At 37.0% G+C, this 27,910-nt stretch overlaps 3 protein-coding genes across 4 annotated transcripts in view; 2 read left to right on the plus strand and 1 right to left on the minus strand.

The window, feature by feature from the left end:
- Window positions 1–1,283: 1,283 nt before the first annotated feature.
- Window positions 1,284–13,223, plus strand: appbp2 (amyloid beta precursor protein (cytoplasmic tail) binding protein 2). The gene is made up of 13 exons (XM_067450685.1): window positions 1,284–1,664; window positions 3,535–3,623; window positions 5,762–5,913; window positions 5,999–6,122; window positions 6,232–6,400; window positions 6,475–6,564; window positions 6,657–6,724; window positions 6,829–6,934; window positions 7,043–7,167; window positions 7,804–7,889; window positions 8,084–8,274; window positions 8,436–8,601; window positions 9,793–13,223. Exons 1-13 carry the CDS (start codon window positions 1,527–1,529, stop codon window positions 10,053–10,055), a joined length of 1,767 nt encoding a protein of 588 aa, XP_067306786.1. The 5' UTR covers window positions 1,284–1,526; the 3' UTR covers window positions 10,056–13,223.
- Window positions 13,224–13,350: 127 nt separating this feature from the next.
- On the minus strand, window positions 13,351–17,524 carry si:ch1073-145m9.1 (uncharacterized). The gene is made up of 7 exons (XM_067450686.1): window positions 17,496–17,524; window positions 17,270–17,365; window positions 17,038–17,133; window positions 15,278–15,390; window positions 15,077–15,200; window positions 14,808–14,980; window positions 13,351–14,695 (listed from the first exon to the last, which is right to left on the minus strand). The coding sequence occupies exons 2-7, from the start codon at window positions 17,307–17,309 to the stop codon at window positions 14,630–14,632; spliced, it is 612 nt and encodes a 203-aa protein (XP_067306787.1). The 5' UTR covers window positions 17,310–17,365; window positions 17,496–17,524; the 3' UTR covers window positions 13,351–14,629.
- Window positions 17,525–19,171: 1,647 nt separating this feature from the next.
- Window positions 19,172–27,910, plus strand: part of usp32 (ubiquitin specific peptidase 32) — a 67,638-nt gene continuing 58,899 nt past the window's right edge. For both annotated transcript variants that reach the window (XM_067450687.1, XM_067450688.1), the window contains exon 1: window positions 19,172–19,356. In XM_067450687.1, the coding sequence (XP_067306788.1) occupies window positions 19,299–19,356 (58 nt within the window). In that variant the 5' untranslated portion in view covers window positions 19,172–19,298. The remainder of the gene's footprint in view (window positions 19,357–27,910) is intronic.

Here is a 27,910-nt window from a genome sequence, read left to right on the forward strand (position 1 = left end):
CAAAATAAAAGTTTATCTTTACATAATAGGTGGTGTGTGTGTACTTTGTATAATTATTATATATATAAATTCACACCCGCATGTAGGCCAATATATATTTAAGAAAGTTATATAGAAAATAGGCTATATTTATATATAAGATAAATTATATATTTCTTAAATATATACATGAAAGAGTATGTATTTATATACATTAAACACAAACTTTTATTTTGGATGCGATTTATCAGGATTAACCAATTTGAGAGCATCAATAATTGTATTTGAATGGAAATGGAAAAGGCAAAGCTTTGAGGCCACAGTGACCAAACAAACTGCACGAGGTGTGCGGACAAGTGAAATAATTAAATGTATAAATAAATAAATACATGTGGAAAAAATAGCTACATAATATTAATAATATATATGTATAATATAATATTTCTGTGGCTATTTATTTATGTATATATATTTATTTGTTTTTTCGGCAGCTTTGACATTCCATAGCATGGATGATACAAGGAAAGATGGATCTCCTGGATACACCATGGATATTACAACGGAAGGGACATTCACAATGCATCTCATTCTATTCTATTCTATTCTATTCTATTCTATTCTATTCTATTCTATTCTATTCTATTCTAAAATATATTTATATTAATGCAAAATAATAAATATTGACTCGTGTTCTCTGACTCTAGCCTATAACCGCGAAGTAGGCTATATGTTTAGCCTACTTGTTTTTGTATATTATTAAATAGTAGCCTGGAGATATATTAAGATTTGTAGTAGTATCCCCAAGAGATTCCCAGAGACTGTCAGCCGAACCCCTTTGACCTTAAATATTTCGGCTAACGTTACCCCTTCATATTTTAAGTTAATATTTCACAAATTTTTACGGTTCTCTGCGCATGACGACTTGCAGGTAAACGAATACAATATTTCATCTTTTTTTAGTAAGGTTTTTATATTATTATTATTATTATTATTATTGCTTTTATTTTAATAGTTAGTTATTAGTTATATTTTATATTTTTATGAACTTTTGACAAAAATCAGTTTGTGACAAACCATTGTCATCAGTGCAGGATGAGTTATCAGTATTATCGGTCTATTTTCCCAGGAAATAAAGACTGTACATTTTAAATGTGTATATCTGCAAAAGGTTACTTTTGATCACTGACATATTAATTCCACACACAAAAAAAATGATTAGCCTACTCTTTTTCCGTCGTCCTCCCAGCGGCCGTTATTTTGAACTACAGTAAAATGCGCGTTCACGGAGCACTAGCGCTACGTCATTGCCTGTAGTGTCATAGAGTGGGCGGGGCATCTCGATCGGGATGAGCTTTAAACATGAGAGCATAACCTTAGGGTTGTGTTCACTACAACAACAGACCGTTCAAACTCAAAAAGCGCTTCCAGCTGCGGGGGTGCATGAGTAGCATCAGAGTAAAGCGTTTTACCTCGATCAGGTAGCAAAGGAGGTAAAAGTAGGAGTGGAAGAGGGGGGGCTGTGGTTGGATTTAGTGAAAGAAAACAATATGGCCGCAGTGGAGCTGGAATGGATCCCTGAGACCCTGTACAACACCGCTATCTCAGCCGTGGTGGACAACTACGGCCGATCGCGACGGGACATCCGCTCTCTGCCTGAAAATATACAGTTTGATGTGTATTACAAGGTAAGAAGTACAGCGTATGAGTTCAGTGTGGAACAAACGTCAAAAGCATCTGACACTTTTCACTAGCAGCTCGGCTAACAAAAACTGAACCAACCAACCTCTCAGTGGAGCGCTGGTTAGGAGAGACGAGCTACGAGACGATTTAACCGGTTTTATGGTTTAAGAGTGCACTCATTTTCTGTGGCAGTTTAGGTAAAGACTAGTGGAAGTGGACACACAAGTGTTCCAGTTATCTTAGCCTGTAGCTTATCTGCTCCTGAATGAGATATAACTCTCTTGGTCAAGACTAGTTTAACATAAAACACTGACATTTCACTTTTTACCCTGGTAACCTTATTTATGAGTACTTGCTAAAATGTCATGGGCGTTTTTAAACCATAACTGTTCCTAATGAATTCCTGAGTTTTATATGACATAACTGACATCTGTAAATATGGTTGGAACGGTTTGTCACCAACTACTGTGAAAACAATTAATAGAAACAACACAAGTAACATTTTACAAGGTACCATTGTTAATAACATAAACTAACAATAAAAAGTACTTCTAACGCGTTTATTAATCTTAGTTAATGATTCAATTGTTAATGTAATAAATATTTTATAATTTTTAACATTTCAAATTATTTTTGGCTTTAGAGAGGTTTTTTTGTTTTGAAAAAGACTTTCTACAACCGTGTTACCTAACGGAACTAAATTACTTATTTTACCTCATATTTATTTGTATGTAAAATTAAATATGCTCAATATCAAATATTGTGTTGTTCGTGCATTGTAAGGGCATTTACTGTGACCTGTTTGACATGTCTTGTCTTTTTAATTTGTTTCACATTTTTGGTCATTTAAGTTGGCAAATATGTTATTAGACCAATCCTACTGTTTTGCATTCAAAGGCTGTCAGAGTTTGTTTTGACAAATTACTTTAAATCTTTTATCATTCATCAATTGTTAGTCAATAAATTATTTCTGTGTACCAAGCTGAGATTGAGAGGTGGCTGTATTTTTTATTTTGCTTGTAGATATAGTTGAAATTACACAAATTAAACTAAAGTTTAACTGGAACCCATGAAACCAGAGGAAGTTTATTGATGTACATGTTCTTTCTCTGGGTAGTTTGGAGGCTTTAGAATTTTATTATAGACTTTGTATTATATTTTTTGGCTTAAATTAGTTTAGATCTGCTTAGAATATTGGTTCCAGGGGAACTCAACAAACTTTCAAGGAGGTGTAAAGATGTCTAAGACTTAAAATAAGCATGAAAATAAGAAAAATAACTAAAAATATTTTTTTTTCTCTAAGAAAATACTAGATAAATTAGGTAGCCTAATTTTAAAAGTTTGATTTCTAAATGTGGAAAAGTCATGTAAATGAAAATTGAAAAACCCCATGGTAATTTTTATAATGAATATACATTATTCTAGTTATGGCAAGCTCGGTATAAATTGCATGTAAAGAATGTAGAATGTGTGTGTATAAATATAAGTACTAATACAGTAAATCAAGAACAGCTGGATATTTGTGGGGTCTTTGAATAATATTGTGAACAACGGAGTCAAACCACTGATAGATGATTATTATAGTGTATAGCTTCAAATATAACAGTACAGGTTAATTTACTTTGCTGTGTAGATAATTCAACCATTTAATCATTACATTAGTTGGTGACAAAAAACAGATGTGCCATAACACAAACAAAATATTATTGGCACACTTTACGTTTTGGTCTTGCACAAACTCTTGCTGATTGTACATTCTGTCTTCATAATGTCTACTTTTTCTGGGCATTGGCACCCCCAAGGGAATGCTTGACTTGTCTTTGTTGTGTCACATGTACAATGTCAACAAATGTCAAATTTCTTCATGTGTTCCAGCTTTACCAGCAAGGCCGGCTTTGCCAGCTGGGAGGGGAGTTTTGTGAGCTGGAGGTCTTCGCTAAAGTCCTCAGGGCCTCTGACAAAAGGTATTTGACAGCTAAGTCCACTCTTAGTCTGTCTAGGTAATATAGCTGAAAACCATATCTTAGTGGTGTATATATGGCCACACTGAATGAGTGTGTGTGTATATATTTTACTCTGATGATTCGAATCTCACATGATGCATATGACGCAAGCCTTCATTGGCATCTTTGACAGACTGGGTTGTAGAGAAATAAATGTAGTGATGCAGAAACCAGCTAAATTTCAATTCTCTAATTCAGCTGTCAAAGCTGAATATTTAACATCATTACTCTTCAGTACTCTACAGTCTTCAGTGTCAAATGATTCTCCAGAAATCATTCTAATATGCTGATTTGCTGCTCAAGAATCATTTCTTATTATTATCAATATTGAAAACACTTTTGCTACCTAAAGTTAAATAGAACAGAAGTGATTTGAAATAGAATTGAAACAATGTTAAAATATTTTAATGTATAATTTAATGCAGCCTTGCTCTATGAAATTATTAATTTAGTTTAAAACGAAATCTTACTGACCCCCAATGTTTGAACATAGTTTATGTAGTCAAACCAAAATGTATTCAGACACCTTCAAAATTGTCTAACATTATAGCAGTTTTTCGGTATAGTTTAGAAAATGGTAATAAAATATGATGAACTGTGTCAAAACAAATTCATCTTGATAATGTCAGATAACTTTGATATAAAGGTATGTAATGGATTTCAGCTGCCAGCTGTTAAATTTAAGTACACAATTAGATAGCACAAATGTAAGTCAGCCAATGACCAAGCAATGCTTAATTTTGTTCAGTCTGTGGTGTAAAAGGTTGCATTAGAAATTAATGAAAAAACACGTAAGTAAAACATGGTCATTTTAAAGTGTCTAAATCATTTTGGCCCCAAATTTCTATAAATTTCACTGTATGAATGTCACAGTTTACTGTTATAATGTCACAGTTTACTGTTATAATGTCACAGTTTTTATTTTGCTATCCTCACTTATACATATGAACTATAGTGTCCAGCGCCCACTGGTAAAACATTATATCTGGTGTATGAATAGTTTTTGGTTTGACACTATATATAACCTGTGTGTGTGTGTGTGTGTGTGTTAGTGTGTGTATTTTACTCTGATGATTCAAATCTCACATGATATAGATGACACAAGCCTTAACTGGCTTTGAAATAGAATTTAAACCATATAAAAATACTTTACTGTCAACCAATTTAATGCCTCCTTGCTGAATTTAAATATTAATTTCTTTAAAAACAAAATCTTACTGACCCCCAATGTTTTAACAGTAGTGTAAATATGTTAATGGTCCCATTCTTTGCGTGTTTTCGAAGCTTTGATTATGTTTACAGTGTGCAATATAACATGAGTTCATGTTTCGCGTGTAAAAAAACAGTATTTTTCACACAATTTACTTATCTGTACAGCGCTAGTTTCTCTGTCCTAAAAACGGCCTGATGATTTCCTTGTTCTACGAAGTCCCTCCTTCAAAAATACGTAACGAGTTCTGATTGGCCCAGCGCTTCCCATGTTGTGATTGGACAGCAGCTTAGCGCACTTTGCCCGGAAAGGTCCCGCCTCTTAACATAACGGGAAGATGCAAGCGCTGAATGCGCGCTCTTCTCCACGTGGGAGAGCAACAAGACCACGCCCCCTTTTTTGTGTGTTCTTGTGGGTGGAGGGTTAGTCAACAAACGGTTCTAGTGACGTCATTACATCTCTGCACTTCCTGCTGTAGTCCAAACCGGCCGTTCGCTGTAGGCTTTGAAAGGGAACTTCTGTTAAATAAAATATCTCGCTTGGCATTGAACTTTATAATTTTACAGGTATTATTTATGCTCTAACAGCAACATTACACATTAACTAAAGTTTGAATGATGGAATCGTGAAGAACGGGACCTTTAATATGTAAAGAGTTAAATGCATTGGCTTTATATAATTCAATCTGCTCTCTAGATATCAGCTAAAACTGAACTAGTCCACTAGTACTATAAATATACTACTATAATATTTGTCATTGCATAAAGTAAAAGAATCATCCTTATATTCTCGCCTTAGAAAAGGCTACTAAAATATGTGAAAAAAATATTTTGTCTTTAAACATTGACACTGGTTAGATTAAAGAATAAGATCATATTTTCTTCCACAGGCACCTCTTACATCACTGCTTCCAGGCTCTGATGGACCACGGTGTAAAGGTCGCTTCAGTCCTGGCCAACTCCTTCAGCCGCCGATGTTCATACATCGCTGAGTCTGATGCACATGTGAAAGAGAAAGCTATACAGTTTGGCTTTGTTTTAGGTAGGGTAGGGTTCTCTGGCTCACTTTTCTGTTCTTCTAGCTTATAATAACAAGCTGCTGTAATAATACTTTTCTTCCATCTCAGGTGGCTTTTTATCTGATGCCGGCTGGTATGGAGATGCAGAGAAAGTTTTCCTTTCTTGTCTCCAGCTGTGCACATTACATGATGAGGTTCTTCACTGGTATCGTGCAGTGGAGTGCTGTGTGAGGTGAGTAAACGGTCAGCTTGAGTCTCTTCTAGTTGTAAATGGCCAGTTAGTCATATTTAACAGTGTTATTAATATGTTATTAATGTGTTATTGCGTCTTTGTGTGCCAGGTTACTTCATGTGCGTAATGGCAACTGCAAATACCACTTGGGAGAAGAGACTTTCAAACTGGCCCAGTCTTACATGGACAAGCTAGCCAAACATGGCCATCAGGCTAATAAGGCTGCCCTGTATGGGGAACTGTGTGCCCTGCTCTTTGCCAAAAGCCACTATGATGAGGTAAGTCTCATTGCAACAATCCCAGAAGTCTGTTTGGTGAACAGCTGCTCTACACTTGTGTTTATGCGTTTTAGGCTTATAGGTGGTGTATAGAAGCTATGAGGGAGATCACTGTCGGCTTACCTGTGAAAGTAGTAGTTGATGTTCTCAGACAAGCCTCTAAGGTCAGTGATTGCTGGATGTTGGAGTTTTTCTAAATAGATTTAAACTTCTGATCCATTGTCACATTATGTAATCCTGAAATTGTTGCCTGCAGGCTTGTGTTGTTAAGAGGGAGTTCAGGAAAGCTGAACAACTGATAAAACATGCAGTTTTTTTGGCACGGTAAGAGCTATCATGCATGTTTTTTTAAAGCGTGGGTGATGTTGAAATTATGTTCGGTTTGACAACGAAATGTTTTCTTATGTATTTACACATTATGTTTTTAGGGAACATTTTGGGCACAAGCACCCAAAATACTCAGATACACTACTAGATTATGGATTTTATCTCTTAAACGTGGATAATATCTGTCAGTCAGTGGTCATTTACCAGGTAAGCTAAGAATTAATACAATTTTGGTTCTTTGCACAAATAAATAAATAAAAATCTCATTCTGTAAAAGACAGTGATTTACTTGTGATTGGTGTGTTCTACCTTCAGATTGCACTCGATATTCGGCAGTCCGTATTTGGAGGAAAGAATATTCATGTTGCAACTGCACATGAGGACCTGGCATATTCGTCCTATGTCCATCAGTACAGCTCTGGAAAATTCGATAACGCTCTGTGAGTGTCTCAATCCTATCCTGAGAGCATTAGTTACATATTTAGAGAATTAGCATGACACCCATTTGGGTAAACAGACTATATGCTACTCAGTGCTTATACTTAGATGCTTATAAAGAGCACATTAATTCATGAACAGATGACTCTTATAAACAGGTTCTATTAATGAATTAAAAAAAATCAGTTTGAATCATTCAGAATAAATGCCCTCATTAAATAATATTTTTTAATACAAAAAGCCTAAGTGATGTGGGACTCCCTCACTCCAAAAACAGAATTCACTAGGCAACACTGAACAATACATAATCGGTCAGACAAACATTCCTCTTATTACGATCGCCATAAAAATATGAATAATTTAATTGGTGCCTTGAGTTACTTCTTGAAAAGCAAGCTGCCACTTTCCAAGATGAAACGGTATTTTTGGTTGCAACTAATCCCGTATGAACTTTTATACTGTTTCATATGTCCCTCGAGTGTTAAGAAGTTCATGACACAGATGTCCAGTAGTTGCACTAACCTTTATCACAGTTAAGTTGTTCTTTTAGAATGTTTTTTTTTTCCCTGTATTTTTTTTTCATGGAACTGTTTATCAAAAATAACGTACCAGTTTCATACTTTGAATTTTGCTTTCAGATTCCATGCAGAACGTGCCATAGACATCATAACTCACATTCTCCCTGAAGACCATCTGCTTCTGGCCTCGTCCAAGAGGGTGAAAGGTGAGACTAGCAATTTGAAAAGCTTTCATAACTCCCCTCCTTCACAGCTGCATTACTTGAATGACAACATTAAGATGGTCCTTGACAGTTCGAAGTAGCATAAACTTTTCACTCTTCAGTTTGTTTGTTTTTTTACTTCATTGAAAAATCATGTTACGTCAAGCTAATTTGTAATCCTGATGTTATATCTCAAGCCCTAATCCTGGAGGAGATTGCTATTGATTGCCATAACAAAGAAACAGAAGAACGTCTTCTGCAGGAGGCCCATGATCTGCACCTCTCCTCCCTCCAGTTGGCCAAAAAAGCCTTCGGAGAGTTTAACGTTCAGACGGCGAAACACTACGGCAACCTGGGCCGCCTCTACCAATCCATGCGCAAATTCAAGGTTTTTATTAGTTCCTCCTTATTTAAACCTGTGAGAATATTATCATTGTATTGCTATATGGAAATCGCCACAAGTGGATCATTGTGTAAGCCAAACTCAACAGTGTTTTTGAGGTTGCTGTTGGGCTGACTGACATTTCCATGTTGTGGTTTGTAATGTAGGAGGCAGAGGAGATGCACATCAAGGCCATTCAGATCAAGGAGCAGCTGTTGGGACAGGAGGACTATGAGGTGGCTTTGTCAGTAGGACACTTGGCCTCACTCTATAACTACGACATGAATCAATACGATGATGCTGAGCGCCTCTACTTGCGCTCCATCGCTATTGGTGAGGGTTAATTCTTTCTTTCTTGTTGTTGCTTTTTTTATTTAATATTATTTGTCAGTTGATATTGGATATACAGTGTTGGCCAAAATTATTAGAACACCTGACAGATCTATAAAAATATTGACCTTTTTTGCCTCCAAAACATGATTTAATTTCATAATGTTTATAAAAACATGCAGATGGTTGCTCTGACCATCAAATATCAGATGAAGTGAGTTGTATTGTTTTTATTCCCTTTTAACTTTAATATTTGGTATGTCCACCTTTTGCAGCAATAACAGCAGCACAACTCTCTGGCATCGTGTCAGTATATTTCCTCTGAGAACTTCAACACTACCGTAATTTTATCCCATGCATTCTGCAACTGGAGAACTTTGAATGTACAAGAGAACTGTCCAGTTTATTTTCCAGCTCGCCCCAAATGGGCTCTGGGGTCCATCATTTTCAATGTTCTAGCCGATTTCATCCGTTCATTTATATATATCTTTAAAATCAAACCGTGTTTAATCTCTTTTTTTGAAAGTTCCAGAGAAAAGCATTTATTTGAAATAATCAATTGTAACAATGTACTGTCACTTTTGATCAATTTAAAGGTGCACTATATAGCATTTTTGCGGTAAAATATCCAAAAACCACCAGGCCAGTGTTATATTTTGTTCAGTTGAGTTCTTACAATATCCCAAATGTTTTCAACTATTTGTAAATTGTGAGAAAATTGCTATTTTAACCAAGGAGCTGGGACGTCTGAGAGAGTTGCCTTTCAATTGTGTTGTATCTGTGTTACCCTCGGTTTTATCGGAAAATCGCAAATAGCGCAAGCAACTGTATCCCTGGCTTCATAATAAAAGTCCCATTGCTCACGAGCCGTGTGTTCGGCAACAATTGCTCCAGCAACCTTGCTCAGCTCCCTCAACATTCGGTCCTGCTCTGGTTCATACTACAGTAAAGTTAATAATCAGATCCATGAACATGATTTCTGCCTGAGTCCTATTCCGATTCTTTTCCACCGGATGAAAACCCCATCTCAAGATTCTGCGCTCAAACTACTTCTTTGTTTTGAATAGGTGCCCTCTAGCCGACGGAAAAGTTACATAGTGTAGTTTAATGCTTTCTTGCAGAATAATAATATCTTCTCCCAATGTAGAATCTTGTTCTTAACCTGAACATAAACTATTTGTCTGTTTCCTGAAGGCAAGAAACTCTTCGGGGAGGGCTACAGTGGACTGGAATATGACTACAGAGGCCTGATAAAACTGTACAACTCAGTTGGAAACTACGAGAAGGTCTTTGAGTACCACAATATTCTTTCCAACTGGAATCGTTTAAGGGACAGGCAGTTTGCAGTAGCCAATGCGCTGGAGGACGTCAACACGAGCCCCCAGGTCACAGAGCAGGTGGTGCAGTCTTTCCTGCTTTCCCAGAACCACGGTGCTGGACGCTCCTGCTTGGGCTAACGGCTGGGAGGCCCATCCCACTGCCCACCTGAAACATATAGATGTGCACACCCACCCCCATTTCACTCCTTCACACCCATTTATTCACAAGTAGTCAAGACGGGCAGGGAGTGTGATTTATCATCTTGAGCTTCTCAAGCTCTTGGACTGTCAGTTCACTTTTACCAGCCCCATGCCCATTTTCCTTAAAATGGGAGAAAAACCATGACATCCTTCCCACCATGCTAACACTCTTGATGGATAAGCAACCGCTCATTGAATTTGTTCACTCTTCTCGCAACTTGGAAGAACCTGACCATTTCTCTGACTTCAAGTGGAGGTGAATTAAAAAACAGCAGTCCAACAAAGACTAAAAAAAACCCTCTGTTGTTTTTTTTATTTTATTTTGTATTTAAAGGAGATGAGCTCCACACTACAGAAATATTTTATCACCACATCATCTTTTTGTGGAAGAAATTGCTCTGAGAAAACGTACCCACAGAAGGAGATTTGACAGGGGGGGGAAAGCTCAGTCGTTCCTATTACCGAGTGAAGGAACATCAGTAGATGTCCGTGTCCCCATTAACACAAGGATTAGAGCTTGACTTCATGTAATGCAAAGCTTTGCATATGAGGATTACCTGTGTGCTCTCTGGAAATTGAGACCAGCCATGTTACATTATGGACCATTATGTTTATTTTTGCTTTTTTTATTAATTCATGTCATGTGTGGAATTTTTGGACCAGTGGGTTTACGAATGCTCTAGATACCTTGTTTTAAGTTCTCTTTTGGTTTTGTATTCCCTTAGTACTGACATAGCTTATTTTAAACTGCCAATAATTTATATGCAAAGTATGCTACAACTAGTAGGTGTAACGTTGTAAACAGATGAGCCAAAATGACTTCTGTTAATAATAATACGTGACCACAGCAAATTGCCATAATATAAACGGAACGGAGTGGGAGGACAAGTTCACAAAGCCGGCTTTCTGTCATAGCAAAGCCTTATTCATGCATACACACACACACACACACACACAATACAAGCTGGAGTGGTGATAGTTACGGGACCAGGTTTCCCAGGTCGTTGTTGTTTTCCTTTCAGAGTTCGGCCCCGGGTGGTGTAGATTAACACCCCTGGCCCACTGCCAGCTGATTGGACACACCAAAAAAAAGGGCTGAGCACAGCGCCTGTCATTGTGAAGAGGCTCCCCTGCAGGGGAACCTGGGGTATAGTGTGCAGGGGTGTGAATCCACACATGATTGTGTAGTAGCAGTGCAATATTTTGCTGAATGGAGCTGTACCACTCCAAATCTTATCAGTCTGACTCATTTCACTGCCTCTTCTCTCTCAAATATCCAAAAGCCACACAGACTCGTAACCAAGTTGTCAAGGAGAACATTTCAAGTCAAATGAGGTCTGTTGCGATTAAATTGGCAGATTTTTTTTCTCACACCTCATAAAGAACTCATTGGATTTTTTTGCAGAAGCAAAGCCTTGCTGCAGGCTAGTCATGTAGAATGTGATGTTAATGTCTCGCGGCTTTTTTTTTAGCCCTCGTTCACGGCAGCAGCTGCAGCATCAGGACCCCAGCTTGAGCTGAAGTCCCAGCCTTAGTCTTAAAGGACTCTCAGCTGGTGGGGATCTAATTTGTCGGCCTTTCAAGTAGCTTGCTTTGGCCGAAACCTCCATTTGCAGAAGTTCAAACACCTTTCGCCCTGTAATCCGAGCAAGAGATCGGCTAGAACGTGAGGAATGTTATAGTGCTCATTTCCACTCAGTAAAAATCCCTTTATTGTTGAGGTTTGATTGTGAAGAATCAGGCACTCTTAATACCATACATGAGATGGCGAGAGAAGGATAGGAATTTGCCTTGGTTAGAGAGATGGAATATTGTAACTAATAAACTGTGATCTTACAAACTTGCTGTAAGTGCTTTTCCATTGCGTCCATTGGTAAATGGACTGAATCATATTCTTATATCAGATAAGTTATGAGTTTGAACATCAGATGTGAAAATGCACATGGGAAATAAGTAACCTTGGTGGATGCTGAAAGAATTTATAACGTAGCTCTGATTGCTTCCTTCTGAATGTCGATTCAAGGGCTCATTCGTCAACCTCAAGTGGCATTTCATGGTTCAAAATATGGTTGATCACATCCATACTGTTTAAAAAAAATCGGAATAGGCCACAGTCCCCCCAAAAAACAAAGGTGCTTCTGGGTCAAACGTTCTCTTTATTTGCATGTTTTAGTAATTGTATATAGATGTAGATACATAGCTACAAGTGGTTATTGTCCCAGTGAGCTCCATAGTGACAGAAAAACAATCATATACTGAGCAGTTAATAAATGTCCCATGTAATAAGAGAATGAACTTTTCGACAAGTGTTAAACAGATCACAGAAATGAATAAATAGCATCCTCTGACAATAAATACAATCCTGTCACTACAACCCTTAATTGTCTTCGAAATCTGCCCTCAGAAAGTTGGAGAATGTAATTACGGGTTGATAACGATAAAGTGGGGCCTTTTTGATGCTAATTATCTTAATGGAGTCCTCAGATGTGCTGCCACCTGTAGATTGTGATTTAGCCAAAGTGCTGTTTCAGATGGACGATGGCGATCCTTGAAGTAACTGAGTGGATGTGATATTTTTATAATTTTGTTTTAAAGACCTGTTTGTGTCTATATCCATTGGAGACACTCTAGGAACGTTTGATCAACTCCAATGGCAAAAAAAGAGGAAAAATTGTGTTGTTTAACATTGATACTGACTGTTACACTGGAAATGTCAGTAACCTGTGCCACAGTGAGCCTCTGCTTGGATATTCTTCAGTCATTGGCTTTATGTAACTCACCCCCAGTAGACTCTGCTGTACATTGTACATCTGTAACCACCAAATCATTATTAAACTCATTTGTATCCACCATTTTGAAAATCTATAACTACTTCTAACACAAAAAAACAATATAGAGCTGTTTAATAGACTACAATGAGCAATATTGCTTCTGAAGTATTAAAATTGCTTTATTTTTTGCCTTTACATGATTATTCTCCACCTGTTTCTGAAGTCAATGTAATATGTTTGAGTCTATGACTTGAATGCAACGGGATCCTACAAAAACCACTCTTTCGGGTGGATTGGTGGCTGAACAAAGATTTGAATAAAAGACTGTACTCAGCATGTGTACCTCTGAACGATATTTACTCAGTTTTTCACTTTAGTCATGAAAATGAATGAACAGGTCTTTCATTTAGGAAATCGCTTCCAAATGACTGTATCCGTCCTAAAACGTGGCGAAAGATTTTATGAGAAGTATGTTTTTTTTAAACATTTTTATTAAACATTTCAACAGAACAGATAGTAGTCCAGGCAAGCTTAAAGCATATATAAGATATACCCCCGGTTTCACAGACGAGGCTCAAACTAGTCCCTGACTAAAATACATGTTTTAGATGTTTTAACTGAAAGCAACTTGCACTGGCAGATAACAAAATATGTCAGTCTCATCGTTTTATCTCAAGATTCACACCAGTAATGTTTTTTTTCTAAGGCACATTTATAAAGCAACTAATTGTCCTAATTGTACTAATGCTTAATCTAAGCCCTGTCTGTGAAACCTGGCCACATTGTTGATACATTACAAAGAAGGTCAAAATTATAATTATAATTGGTACTTTTCCTCTTCTTTTTTAAAGTATTCCTTATACAGAATACTTGTATTCTGCAAAGAAACATTAAATTGATCAATGACAGTAAAGACTTACATTGTTCTAACATCTTTTTCAAAGAAATGTTATACTTTTGAATTCTCCATTTATCAAAGAATCACAGTTCCCTTAAAATATTGAGCAGCACAATATTTTCAACATTTATAATAATAATACATTTTTCGTGAGCAGCAAATAATGATTAGAATAATCTTGACAATGAAGACTCGGGTATTGTTGCAGAAAATTCAGCTTTACCATCAAAGGAATAAATTACATTTTAAATGAAACTAGAAAACAGTTATTTTGAATTATAACAATATTTCACATAATATTACCAGTTTACTGTATTTTTGATCAAATTGCAATGGTGTACATAAATGACATTACAAAAAAAAACACTTACTAACCCCAAACTTTTGAAAGGTAGTGTATATTATATTACTAAAAAATATTAATTTTTTTGCATTTATGCATTTGACAGATTATTTTCAAAGCAGCTTTCACTGCATTCTGGATGTACATTTTATCAGCTCATGCATTTCCTGAGAAGCGAACTATGACCTTGCCTTTGCAAGCACCAAGCTTTACTGTTTGAATGACAGGAATGCTATATTTACTGCCCCAAACGGTAAATTCTAAATAAATATATTATGTGCAATTTTTATATTAGAAACAATGTAACTATTATAGTGCAAAGAGCTTCCTTTCCTAAACACTTGTACATTTAAAGACTGGCATAAATATTTATCACTTTATAAGGAATAAATAGATCCCTGCTGCAACATTACTCCCTGGTAAACCGATTTACATTTTCCATAAGAGCAGTAATTCAATATTAAACACTGACAACATTCTAAATGTAATTTAGACATCCCTAGTTCTTCTTTTCGTCCTCTTCATCTAACAATAAGAATTTCAAATGGGTTACGATGCACCACATCTGCAAAATGACACATGAACAGTACTGTTTACACACAAATGCCTCTATTGTGACAGTAAAAACATTAATATTGCTGCCATAATTTATGATAACACTGGGTAAAGCTCCCTACCTCAACTGCAAAGCCCAGCAAACGTCCTGCTGCCAGCACCAGAATCCCCAGAATCTGTAGCCAGTTTGGGGCATAGAGAGCCTGAGACAGCACTTCATGCTGGTAGCCATACAGCCACACGGGCAAAACATGGAGACCTGCTATTGTCAGAATTCCCAAAGGTGTCTTGAAGCCTGTGTGAAGAATAACACTGTTCATTTCTATGCTTTCAAAAATCGCAATGTTTGAAAAGAAAAAAGAATACCTTCTTCCTCTCTCTATCGTCATACCTTTTGCCATCACTGCCTGCACCCAATTTGGGCTCTCCGTGAAAGTGTTCTTCCACTGGGCACCTCTGGCATTGTGGTTGCACACAAATACACACCACTCTACTGAAGACACCAGCCAGCCCCACTTCACAAGCACAGAGTAGAAAGTGAACATTTCTAATAAAAATATGTTTGGGACAAAAAAGTACTGGCTAAACTTACATCATAAAGCATGTTCCATAGCATGCTACGTCCTACGTTGTCAATGACCACATCCAGCCACGCACCGAACCTGGAGGTCTGCTGCAGCTGACGTGCCGCCCAGCCATCCACCCCTGACACAAAGATAAAACACTAAATCAATAAATGTAAATACTAACATTTGTTAAAAATATACCTAAACCAATAACTGAACAAGTTGTGTTTGCCAATGGTTTACCCAGCAGTGACATTTGTCAAACTGAGGACAAAGGGCAAGAGAAGTTCATGGTTTTCATCCAGAGTAAGAACTACTAATGCATGTTACACTTTGCATGTATATATTTTCAACAGAATAAATTATAAAATAATATGTAAATAAGGGAAGTAAAGCTCCACTTATGTAGCATAAAATACAAATAAAAGGATATAGGTTAAACAAGGATTTAGGTTGGTTGCAGTTGCACTTCATTTTACAGTACGTGCACCACAGGGTAACATGGGTTAGTTCACCCAAAAATAAAAATAAAATTACTCACCCTCATGTAAAACTTGTAAGAAACTTGTAACAATTTTTTTTTGATGAAACCTGAGAGGTTTCTGAACCACAGCAACGTCCTTGCAACTTTCAAGACCCAGAAAGGTAGTAAAACATTGTTAAAATCAGTGGCGTAACTGTTTAAAAAATTGGGTGGGACATGGGGGGGGGGGGGTATTAAGAGGTCCAGTAATCAGTTCAATATTATATTTCTTAATATAAACCTCATGTTTAATTCTTGCATCTATACCGAATATCATCAGTTGTTGTATATCAAGAGCAGGGACAGGTTTTTTATGCATTTTATTTCATGATTTCACTGGAACAAATAGAAAGTCTCTGCAACGCCGTCAAGCGATTAAAGCGCTCGTCTGTGTGTAGACTGCACATGCACGCGCCACTGATAACAGCCGCAACGAGCTTCTCCTCTTATATAACAAACTAATGAAATTATGCTCTTCTAGTTAACCAGAGATGTTTTATTTGTATTAGTTAGGTTCATCTGTGCAACAAGATGTTTCAATGTTTCAAAAAGTGGTGGGGACATGTCACACCCATCCCACCCGGAAATTACGCATATGGTTAAAATAGTCCATGTGCCTAAAATGCCCCAAAAATAACCACTTTATTCAACAATCTGAAAACAAAAAGCATTCTTGTTGCTTCATAACAGTCATTTGAACCACTGTAGTCACACATGAACAATTTTAATGATGTCTTTACTACCTTTCTGGGCCTTGAAAGTTGCAATGGCGTTGCTGTCTATGTGTGGTTCAAAAACCTCTTGGATTTCCTTAAAAATATCTTAATTTATGTTCCGAATATGAAAGAAGGTCTTACAGGTTTGGAATGACATAAGGGTGAAGAATTAATGGCAGAATTTTCATTTCTGGGTGAATTAACCCTTTAAGGTTAGGTTCAGGGGTAGATTCTAGGGGTAGATTCAGGTTTAGTACCCAGTTATTACACAATTACAATAATAGGTACATAGTATGTACATGGGGACTAGGATTAAAATAAAGTGCTACAAAAATACAACTAAAAGGATTTAAGATGCACGAAGACAAGACGCTGTTAGAAGTTTCATAGTTGTGCCATATAGCTATTTGGGGAACCATTTTTACTAACATTTGTGGAATAAAAGATTCCATGATGCTAAAGGTTCTTCATGAAACCAGATAACAATAATGAAAACTTTATTTTTAAGAGTGCATATAATTTTCCTAGTTTTAATGTAAATACCTACCATCCAATATTATTGATAACACATACAAGGGTATAAAGATCTCTGGGTAAATATACAGAATCCAGGAAATGAGAACAAGAAGAATCCGGATATAACCTATAAAAAGAAACACTCACATCACATATGTACCATCCTTTACAAATGTTATTAAATGTATAATTAATATTTTTGATTAAATGAATGCTGCCGCTGGAATAAATTGATAGAAGTCACATAATAGCTAACCACTCACCAATTACATTGGGCACATACAGACAGACATGAAATCCCATATCACAAGTGGTCCTCTCTGCTACTGCTGCTGCAGCCGCCGCGTGTCTATAACCGTCTGTGTAGGAAATAACTAGTTTATTATTTAGGTTACATGACTTCGTGTGCGAAGTGCACCTTATAGTAAATTGTAATCTACTTGAATAGGACCTTTACATTAACATGTTTATCAATGCAAAAGAGTCCACCTTCTCTCCATGTGTCACATTTGTGTCTCTTCCGGTTTATGACAAGCGTCATTCGTGTTGAAACTACGGTATGCCATAGGGGGGCGCTAAAGGATAAGCGCCCCCCTAGCTGTTTTTATTTTTATTTTATTAATATGCTTTATTATCAACAAAAAGCATTTACAAAGTTCTATATCATTGTATAACAAGACCCATTTCACATGCCTCAACATAAAATAACAATATAATATAATAATATAAAACAAAATAAAAAAGAAAGGGTACATAATCATTAGTTTACATATAGCCAACATATATATTATACATATCATTGCGTTTGTATTATGACTCAATGTTAAGATTAAAAATATATTCTACATGTAAGCACCACTAAATATTTTCCCTTTCTGGGAAAATGTTCAAGGAGGAGCATATATTAATCGTTTTTACTGCTTTACTATTTTTAGATTTTGACATCACATACATTTTAGTTTATTTTTTAAAGACTATAAAAAGAGGTTTGCATTTTGTAAACTTGCATTTATGAATGGGAAATTTACATACAAATTAAATAAAAATTATAATAAAATGTACATCCTTTAAAGAGTGCTCTTTAATATAATAAACAAATTAAAAGCACATGTTTATAAGATAAAGAAAATGTTTTCAGCAATGAAAGCCTTTACATTATTCCAAAAATGCTGGGTATATTGACACGACCAAAACGAATGAGAAATTGTTTCTGTGTAGCCTTCACAAAAAGAGCATTTTAATTCGATATCAATTTAAAAATTTTGTAAGCCTATTTTAATCAATGACTTGAATGAAAGGTCAGCACCATAGGGTCAGCAACAAATGCATGTGCACTGATTTGCAAAATTTTGTCAGATCTGATTTTGTATATATATATTATACGCTACTTTCCTTAAAATATGAGTAAAAGTGGTTTCGTTAATTGAAGTAAAGCTGAGATTAAACAAAATATAAATATTGCATACAAACTTAACAAACTTTAACGAAAATTAGAAATGTTGTCTAGGCAGCTGAAATAAAATAGGTTGAAGTTTAATTACTAAGTGACAAAAAAATAAAACTGAAATAATTAAAATAAAAACAATAAAAATGACAAAAGCACATACATAAATTATCAAATTGCATACTAACCAATAACAAATTTTAAACATTTTTGATGGGTCACGGTGGGTGATTAAAATTAATAAAAATGTGCTGCCCCCACACGGTGTACAAAGATATTAAATCACCACCAAGGGGAAAAAAGCCTTTTATTGGGATCAAAATCATCCTTTCATTATTAACCATTTTATTGCCATATGCACTATGTCCTGGCAAAGTAAAGAAAAGTGTGCTATTGTGCTGATGCAACCATAGATGCAACACGGTGCAAATTGGTTAAACTGGCTCCTCGCAACCACGCTAATATGTCTAATATCATCCACGGATATTAATGTCGACGACTCGACAGCCAAGCTTCCGTCAGCGATGCGTTCCCAGGGTGCGTTCCTTGCGCGAAGCTGACGCTCATACGCCCCCTGCGTTTTAGTTGGACAAATGTCACGTGATCAAGTATGGAGGCGTCGTCGCTTCAGACGCGTCACTCGTTGATAACGCAAAACTTGATAGGATAGGAACACCATACCGAGAGAGAGAGAGAGAGAGAGAGAGAGAGAGAGAGAGAGAGAGAGAGAGAGAGAGAGAGAGAGAGAGAGAGAGAGAGAGAGAGAAAAAACAAAACAACCGAAAACAAGGCAACAGGCACCGGTCACACTCTGCACATTTCTGCCATTGCCATGAAATGAGGGCACCATGGGCGCCAAAGAGTCACGGATAGGCTTCCTTTCGTATGACGAGGCCGTTAAAAGAGGTAAGAGGTTTGAGCTTCAGCGATTAACGGCGGTCAGTCAGTTACGCGGCAGCGCTAAGCTAGCGTTAGCAGCGTTAGCCAGCTAGTTAAGCCCTCATATTAACTCTTTATGCGAGCTAACAAGCCTCAGCCTGTCATTTCACAGAGCTGTTATGGGATGTTGCTGTTGTAAAACGCTTGCGAGATGAAGGTGGGGCTGTTTGGACATGTCTTTGTTTTACTGGTCTAATGTTGTTGTCAGTGGTTGTGTCCCTAAACATAGTGAGCTGTCCACTTAGATTTTTCTGCATCATCCAAACAGTCAAGTTGGCCTAAATCGCCTGAGAGTGGACATCTCACTAGGTTTTGACAAAGCCAATATCTAACTAGAAGCCGACTGGAAGTGTAACTAATCTGGGTGGTGCAGGAGCGTCCACACTGACAAACAGATTTCACTAATCTGTCAACATTTCTCAACATCCCAGTGCTATTTATCATGTACCCTATCGCACTTTATCAGCTCTCTCTTCCTAAGCAGACAGTGGAAGTGCTTTCCCTGACACATTGAAATCTGATTTTTTTTCTCACTCTTATAACTAACCAATGTATTTTCCGCTTATTTACCTTGAGTTATTATGATATTTGGTGTTACTTGAGGGGGATTTTTTTTAGGGAGGTGAATAATAAATTCATTGAATAATCAAGCCTTAGTGATTTACGAAATGTTAATGACAGATCCTATATGCTGTAAAGTGTGTTCTCACCAAGGATGTAAACAAATATTTAAATGGATAGTTCACCCAAAACTGAACATCTGTCATAATTTACTCACCCTCATGTTGTTTCAAACTAGCATGGCTTTCTTTTCTTGTGTGAAACATAAAATATAGTTCAAAAAAGTAAAACTTTTTTTAAACATTTATTTAATTAGTCTATACTGTGGAATTTAATGGGCACATTCTGCAAAAATATCTTCCTTTGGGTTTTGCATTTGAAAGTCATACAGCTTTGGAATGACATGATGGTCAGTAGATTTAATTTTGGGGGTAATTATCCACTCAATTCTGGTGGGAACCAAGGATTTTGAGAATTGGTTATCAAAAACCCTGAATCTGAATATTGAAGGGTCAATGCCAGTTAACATCTAGAGCGGTGCAATATTACAAAAAAGTATCAATTTCTTTAATCAATATTGCGATTTTGATTTTAATCACAATTTTGAAGCAGTCTTTCCTTCCACACATACGTGTCTGTATTTATTTGGAAGCTCGCTTTTTAATGACATTTGCTGGCTCCTTATCTTTGTATAAATGATACGTGGCATAGTTGGTTATTTCTTAATGGATTTTTGAACTCTTTCTGAATGTTGTGCAGTTTGCAAATGCCAGTATTATTGATTTTTTTCACGTAGTTCAGAATGTGCCATTGTTTTCCTTTGTGAATGGCTGGAGGGACATCTTTAACCATTGCAGTCTTTTGCAGCATCTCACACATGACACAGCATTCTACACAGTGCTCAAGTTAAACTTATAAAAATAGGCATTTATAGACCTTTCTCATGTTTTTAACCGTTTTCCTGCATCTCTCCTGTATCCAAAACCATGAATGTTGTTGTTGATGTTGATGTTGTTGTTTTTTTTGGTCCAAATAATTATCTGCTCTGAATTTACCTTCCAGGTTTTCACCCTAGATTTAGGCTTGCTTTCTGCGTTTTAGCAATCGCACATGATTTCAGTTAATTGCACAGCCCTATTACCATCATTGCTCTTTATTTTATGCTGTATTCGCATTTGTTGAAAAACTAGGGATGTGCAAGACTATTTGACTTGTCGATTAAATGATAATGCTGCAGGTTGACATTAAATGTAAAGACTAGTATTTTTTATTTTATAATTTTTCAAAGGCTACGTTTAAATTATCATCATATTAATAATTTTTTCATCATTCATCATATTAATAATTTTTAAAAGTGGATATTTGGAGTGGAAACTTACTTTACACTTGAACAGTTGCTATATCCACATTCTAACGAAGAGAATATGCTTTAATATTGTATAGTTGTCAGTACATGTCAAGCTTTTCATGTGATTTTTGCCAAAGTGCGTTCAAACCCTGACACGCAAGTTGTTGCCGTGGTAATGGACAACAATACCTTAACGTGCTGACTTATGTGGACTAACTTTTATATGAGGAAAATTGTTTAAATTCGATTGGTCCTGCGCTGCCTATTGATTCAGTTGATTTAAATGATTATGTCTACAATGGCTATCGTTGCTTAAAGTTGCACTATGTAATTTTTCCGTCTTCTAGAGGGTGTCTGTTCAAAACAAAGGCATAGTTTGATGATGCCAAGTTTGAGCTCAGAATCTTGGGACTTGGGATGTGGTCTTCACCCCACAGCCGGTGGAAAAGAATCAGGATAGGACTCAGGCAGAAATCCTCTTCATGGATGCGGTTATTAACTTTACTGTAGTATGAAGAAGAGCAAGACCCAATGTTGAAGGAGCTGAGCAAGGTCGCTGGAGCAATTGTTGCGCAACACACAAGCTGTGTGTTGCACAACAATTGCTCCAGCACTGGGACTTTTATTATGACGGGAGTCACTGAACACAATCACCGGCGTCATTTCCTCTTTGCGGTCATGAGTATGAGGTAATGCAGCTTAAATTGGTTTAATATAATTTAGGGGTGTCCATGGTTAACCGATTAACCGTTAAAAATTGCGTAACCGAGTGAAACATTTTGCTCGGTTAATTGGCGTCAATGACGTGCTTTGAATTTAGTTGTAATATATTTTTGCACCACTAGAGACCGCCAGAGCGCTCTCAGACATTTGTAACGTCCACAAGAAGTCATGACCAGCTTTCTAACATGAAGCTGACAAAGAAAAATACAGCGTGGGAGCACTTTAAAATTGAGAATGACGGGGCAAAATGCAAGTATTGCAATGCAATGCTTACCGCATTTCTCAGGCTATAAGTCGCTCCGGAGAATAAGTCGCATCAGTCAAAAAATGCGTCATGAAGAGGAAAATAACAAGTCGCACTGGACTATAAGTCGCATTAGGGCAGAAGCAGAGCGGGAGCCGCGCGCGCTGTGCATAACGGATCAGAAGAAAGAAAGTTTGAAGTGAGAAACTTGTGAGGGACTAGAGGAAAGCAGAGGTTACTTTAACTGTAATGAAGAAAACAAAAAAAGCTAATCGCGGACTGAAAGCAAGATGGCCAGAGCTGAAGGAACGAGTCCACAGATGCTTGAACTCTCTGCCAGGAGTAACTCAGCCGCACGAGTCAAACGCTGTGTGAATCATTCTCGGCTGCATATTTTACTAATGCCCTAATCATGCAGGCGCCCTCGCGGCTACTTGCATTGCTCGTGAACTGGAGCACATCTCATCCTAATTTAACGAAACTCAGCGTAGGCCTCAGAGACATGAAATATATCTAAAGAAAGCTTGAAATGTCTTTTAACAATTTAAAACGAAAAGAAATAGGCTACTCTCTGATTATGTAATCCATGATGTGCATTTCTCTCTATAGGCGCGTTAACTATACGGAGATGGCGGTCGTCAAATTAATAAACTAAAAATAATAACCCTGACGCATACTATGGTTAACCGAGTATTAACCGCTAAGGGCCTCGGTTAACGGTTAATTTAAACCAATTTACACACTAATATCAATATCATATCGCATATACAATATCGTAAGATATTGCATGTCTCATTGTTCTTCAATATCGCACTGCCCTACAATTTACAAATAGTTGAAAACATTTGCGATATTGTAAGAACTCAACTGAACAAAATATATTAGGGCTGCAGCTATCGAGTCTTTTAGAAATCGAGCATTCTACCAATTATTTCATCGATTAATCCAGTATTTGGATAATTACTTTTTTCTTTATTAAAGAGCAATACTAAATATATAAGCGAAAATAAGACAGGAATCTTAAAAATCTAATTTGTTTTCTTTTTAGAATGTTGTTTTATTGCTGAAATTGCATACATTAAAAACTGAAACTAAACCATTTTAATGCAGTAAACTTCATTTCAATAGCTATATTATATTATCATATACAAATATAAAAATATATTTTAAATTACTTTAAAAAGTTAAACATATACAATTTAAAACTAAACGTATCCAATAAACCGAAATAATAGTAGCCTAATATAAATAACAATAATGTCTAAACATTGCATTTATGTGTTGCAACTTAACTTTCAAGTTCCAGCTTCAGCTCAGGCATGGCATAAGCCTTTACTGTCTTCTGAAGGCTTTGTGGCTTTTGTAAGAAGCAAAAAAGATTGGACAGGAAGGAAACTTGAAATAACAACAAGAGTAGAGATGGGCATACTAGAGATGCGTGGATCAGCTCTAACGTCACCGAATCTGCTGTTAAAAACAAATCATCCACCCACAACTGATCGTCACAAATTCAAATTCTCAGTGTTAAGCACAATGTTATCATCATTAGCTACAGTGAAGTAGTTTGCTTTAAAAAAATCTTTGGCGAAATTAGGCTCCATTTCTCTAATAACCTAAGCTAGGGTTGACATAGCCTGACAAGCCAGACCCACATCAAGATGTTTTGTCTGGAAACTCACCATAGACGGGGCTCAATCCGAGGGGCGGGATAAACGGTTGTCTTTCAAACTCCCTCTGCACGCGATAGGATAGCGCTACACCAACCAGAGCAACGAAGGTGAAGCAGAGCTCGCTGACTGATTAAACATTGGCCGTATCCGGTCGGCTAAACTACGAACACATCTTCCCGCTCTTTGTTCTTTTCTCAGAGAAAAGCTTAACTCCAAGTCTTCCAGAGTTGCGGTCAAAGCTGATTCGAAAGACCGCCGCCGTTCGCCAGTTTCTGTGTTAACTAGAAGCACGCAAACGCAACTTGGCCGACGTCATTATGGCCCTGCCCGCCGACTCTATACATGATGTGATTGGGCCGTCCAGATTGTGAGGAATACAGCTCAGAAGGGTATTGAGAGTGCCTAGACGACACTTGCGGGCAAATAAAATTTGCTGCCGCTAGGGTGCGTCTAGATTTCTAGGCTAGGGTTGACAACCTATACATCACAAAGAGGAGTAACCGCAGGAACGTGAGCAAAAGTGAGAAATTTGTGCATCAGCGTATTGATTCATTCGGATCGCCAATATCACGTGATTTCAGCAGTTTGACACGCGATCCGAATTATGAATCAATACGCTGTTTCATAACCATTGAATCTTTATTTGAGAATTGAAAACAAACGCGGAGGAGAAGACATGCTCAATTAAGTCGTAGTTTTTGTTATTTTTGGACCAAAATGTATTTTTGATGCTTCAAGAGATTCTAATTAAATAACTGATGTCACATATGAACTACTTTGATGATGTTTTTATTCCCTTTCTGGACATAGACAGTATAGTGTGCATACACTTGGATACGCTCTCTGACTAAATATAAAATATCTTAAACTGTGTTCCAAAGATGAAAGGAGGTCTTAGGGGTGTGGAACAACATCAGGGTCAGAGCCTTTAGTGACATAAACTTCATTTTTGGGTGAACTAACCCTTTAAGTAGTCTGTTTCAAATGTATCACATATACAAACTCTGGCAGTCGGGGAGGTTTAAAATTCTAGACTAGTAATTTGGAACATTTATTAAATTAGCCTGTGCTTTTCCCTAGTTGAAACTAAGGTGCAGTCGCATTCCCTATTAATCAGCAATTGTTCTCTGGCAAAATGTAGCAATTCCAATAGGGATAGGGAATTCTAAGAAGATTTACTGATGCAGATTTCGCAATAGGTCAAACTAGACAGGAGATTCTCGTTTACCAACAGAAAGCTGCTTGGGTTTGAAGTGACATCTGTTCGAACTGTTCTTTATACATCGCTACACTACTGATAATAGACAAGTCTTTGCCCTCAGAAATTAACTGCACAATGACATGTAAATTCATCACTGACATGGCATAAACATTACATTGTAAATTTGCTTTCTCAGTACCAAGGCGGTGCATCTGTTTCTAAGGAAGATTGTGTAAATGAGAATATATTTTCAGTGTCATCCTCTTAGATTGGATATGTAATGTTTATGTCAGTGTACTCTTGAATTTTTATGGCAGTCATAATCACCTAACTGCTCCAGGGACCTGACCATAAGTTTGGTGTCAGGTTTCTGTGTGTTTATGACGTCCAGTTTAGAAGGTTTTTTTTTAAACTGGGTGGCATTGTAGTCGGATCCTGGCAATCAGGCTGACAGGCCTTAATGCTGGTGTGTTTATTGTATCTAATGATCGGGGTGTTGACTGTTGAGAGCAGATACTGGCACCTGAGTGTGCTTTTCAATGTTAAAGTGTGTCAGCATTGCTTATCTTTTCCCACCTTGATGAATAAGCAGAATATAGCTGTTGCTTTGCATAGGCATTATTTGCATCCTTGTTTCTCTTACCAGGAAACCACAGGCCAATATACATTGTGGCCAAGTCTGTAACAGCTACAGAGGAATTTAGTTGTTATTTTGGTAATTAATTTTTGTCACTTCATCTTGTTGACATAATGTTTCCCAAGCTAAATAGTTCTTCTGGGAGTCACCTTGCTGAGAGCTTTGACGGGTTAAAAGATTGTGTGATTTTATCGTGTGTGTGTGGGGTGGGGGGGGGTGGGGGGGGGAACATTTTTTGAGAATGTTTCCTGTGATGGGTAGGTTTAGGGGTAGGGGCAGTGTAGGGGGAATAGAAAATACGGTTTGTACAGTATAAAATCCATTACGCCTATGGAAAGTCCCCATAAAACATGGAAACACTACGTGTGTGTGTGTTGGTAGGGAGAGGGAGTTAGCTGGCCCCGAGCCCGTTAGTAGAGGTAGAATTACTCTAATTGTTCCAGCTGCATCCACACTGTGGTGGCACATTTACTGCAGCTTTTTGTGCCATGCTACCCAATAGCCAATGTTGCTGACATCACTTCATCACAATAAAGTAGTGTTAAATGGGAATGTCATTCTCATCAACATTTTATTGTTTGTTTTATTAATGGCTTGTTCTCTGTCATGTAATAGTTTTTCTTGAAGGTTTAGTTCACCCCGAAATTTCTTACCTTAATGTCGTTCAACATCCGTAAGACCTCCTTTCATCTTCGGAGCACAAATGAAGATATTTTTGTTGAAATCTGATGGCTCAGAAAGGCCTCCATTGACACCAATGTAATTTCCTCTCTAAAAGGCACTAAAGATGTCGTTAAAAAGTCCATCTCACTACAGTGGTTCTCCAATAATTTTATGAAGCAACAAGAATAGTTTTTGTGCACAAAAAAACTAAATAACGACAACGTTGCGAACGTTATAAATCAGCGTATTGATTCATGATTCAGTTCGCGTGTTAAACTGCCAAACTGCTGAAATCACAAAATATTGGCGATCCGAATCCTGAATCAATACGCTGATTTATAAATGTTCTAATCTTTGTTTTGAAATTGGCCCATTAATATATGTCACTATTTATTCATTTTTGCGCACAAAAACTATTCTTGTAAAATGATTGTAAAACCACTGTAGTGAGATGGGCTTTGTAATGACGTCTTTAGTGCCTTTTATGGGTCTTGAAAGAAGAAATGACATTGGTGTCAATGAAGGCCTTTCTGAGCCATCGGATTTCATCAAAAATATCTTCATTTGTGTTCCGAAGATGAACGGATGAACGGTCTTACGGATGTCGAACAACTTTTTGGAAAGTAATTATTGACAGAATTTTCATTTTGGGGTGAACTATCCCTTTAAAGCCATCCTGTGTACAGTCCCTGACAAAAGTCTTGTCGCTTATCTATTTTCTAGAAATACCTGATATTAACCTGACTTTTAATTAATTAATTGGTGTTAGAAATAGCTCATATGAAAAGCTAAAACCCTCCCAAATGATGTTTAATGCACTGAAATAAATAATGTTCACAGAAAAAAAATATTTATCATTTAATCAAGACAGAAAGGTCAAATTTTGGCTAGACAAAAGTTTTGTCGCCTATACAGAAATTGAACAACTTTACTGCAAATACAAAAATATGTCAGCAAATTAAGTTGTGGTGCTTTGAGACCCAAATGTAATATCTTGTATGACTTCCATGAGCTTAAAGGACTGCATCCATGCGGTTTAGCAAGGATTCATACAATTTATTGATGAAGTCATCAGGAATAGCTAAGGAAGCAGTCTTGCATGCCTACCAGAGTTCATCAATTTTTTTTTTTTTTTTTTTTTTAATTTTTTTTTTATTTGTTTATATGTTGTTTATGTGAAACTTTCTGTGCTGCCATCTTGGCCAGGACTCCCTGGAAGAAGAGATTTATATCTCAATGGGACTATCCTGGTAAAATAAAGGATAAAATAAAAAATAAAAAAATCAATATTCTTTGGTTTCGTCTTCCATGCGTCCTCTTTCATCCTACCCAACATATGCTCAATGATGTTCATGTTTGGTGACTGGGCTGGCCAATCCTGGAGCATCTTGATCATCTTCGCCTTGAGGAACTTTGATGTGGAGATGGAAGTATGCGATGGAGCACCATCCTGCTGCAGAATTTGGCCTCTTTT

The sequence above is a fragment of the Pseudorasbora parva genome, chromosome 8 (assembly GCF_024679245.1).
Source record: "Pseudorasbora parva isolate DD20220531a chromosome 8, ASM2467924v1, whole genome shotgun sequence".
Lineage (NCBI taxonomy): Eukaryota > Metazoa > Chordata > Actinopteri > Cypriniformes > Gobionidae > Pseudorasbora > Pseudorasbora parva.

Bases quoted from the DNA above. Each gene is read 5' to 3' on its own strand.
- appbp2 (XM_067450685.1), top strand. From the start codon at position 1,527: ATGGCCGCAGTGGAGCTGGAATGGATCCCTGAGACCCTGTACAACACC. The intron at 6,725-6,828 runs GTAAGAGCTATC...TTATGTTTTTAG, and splicing joins CATGCAGTTTTTTTGGCACG to GGAACATTTTGGGCACAAGC. The intron at 8,275-8,435 runs GTTTTTATTAGT...TTTGTAATGTAG, and splicing joins AATCCATGCGCAAATTCAAG to GAGGCAGAGGAGATGCACAT.
- si:ch1073-145m9.1 (XM_067450686.1), bottom strand. From the start codon at position 17,309: ATGGGATTTCATGTCTGTCTGTATGTGCCCAATGTAATTG. The intron at 17,134-17,269 runs GTGAGTGGTTAG...TTCTTTTTATAG, and splicing joins GTATGTGCCCAATGTAATTG to GTTATATCCGGATTCTTCTT. The intron at 14,696-14,807 runs GTAGGGAGCTTT...GTCATTTTGCAG, and splicing joins TGCTGGGCTTTGCAGTTGAG to ATGTGGTGCATCGTAACCCA.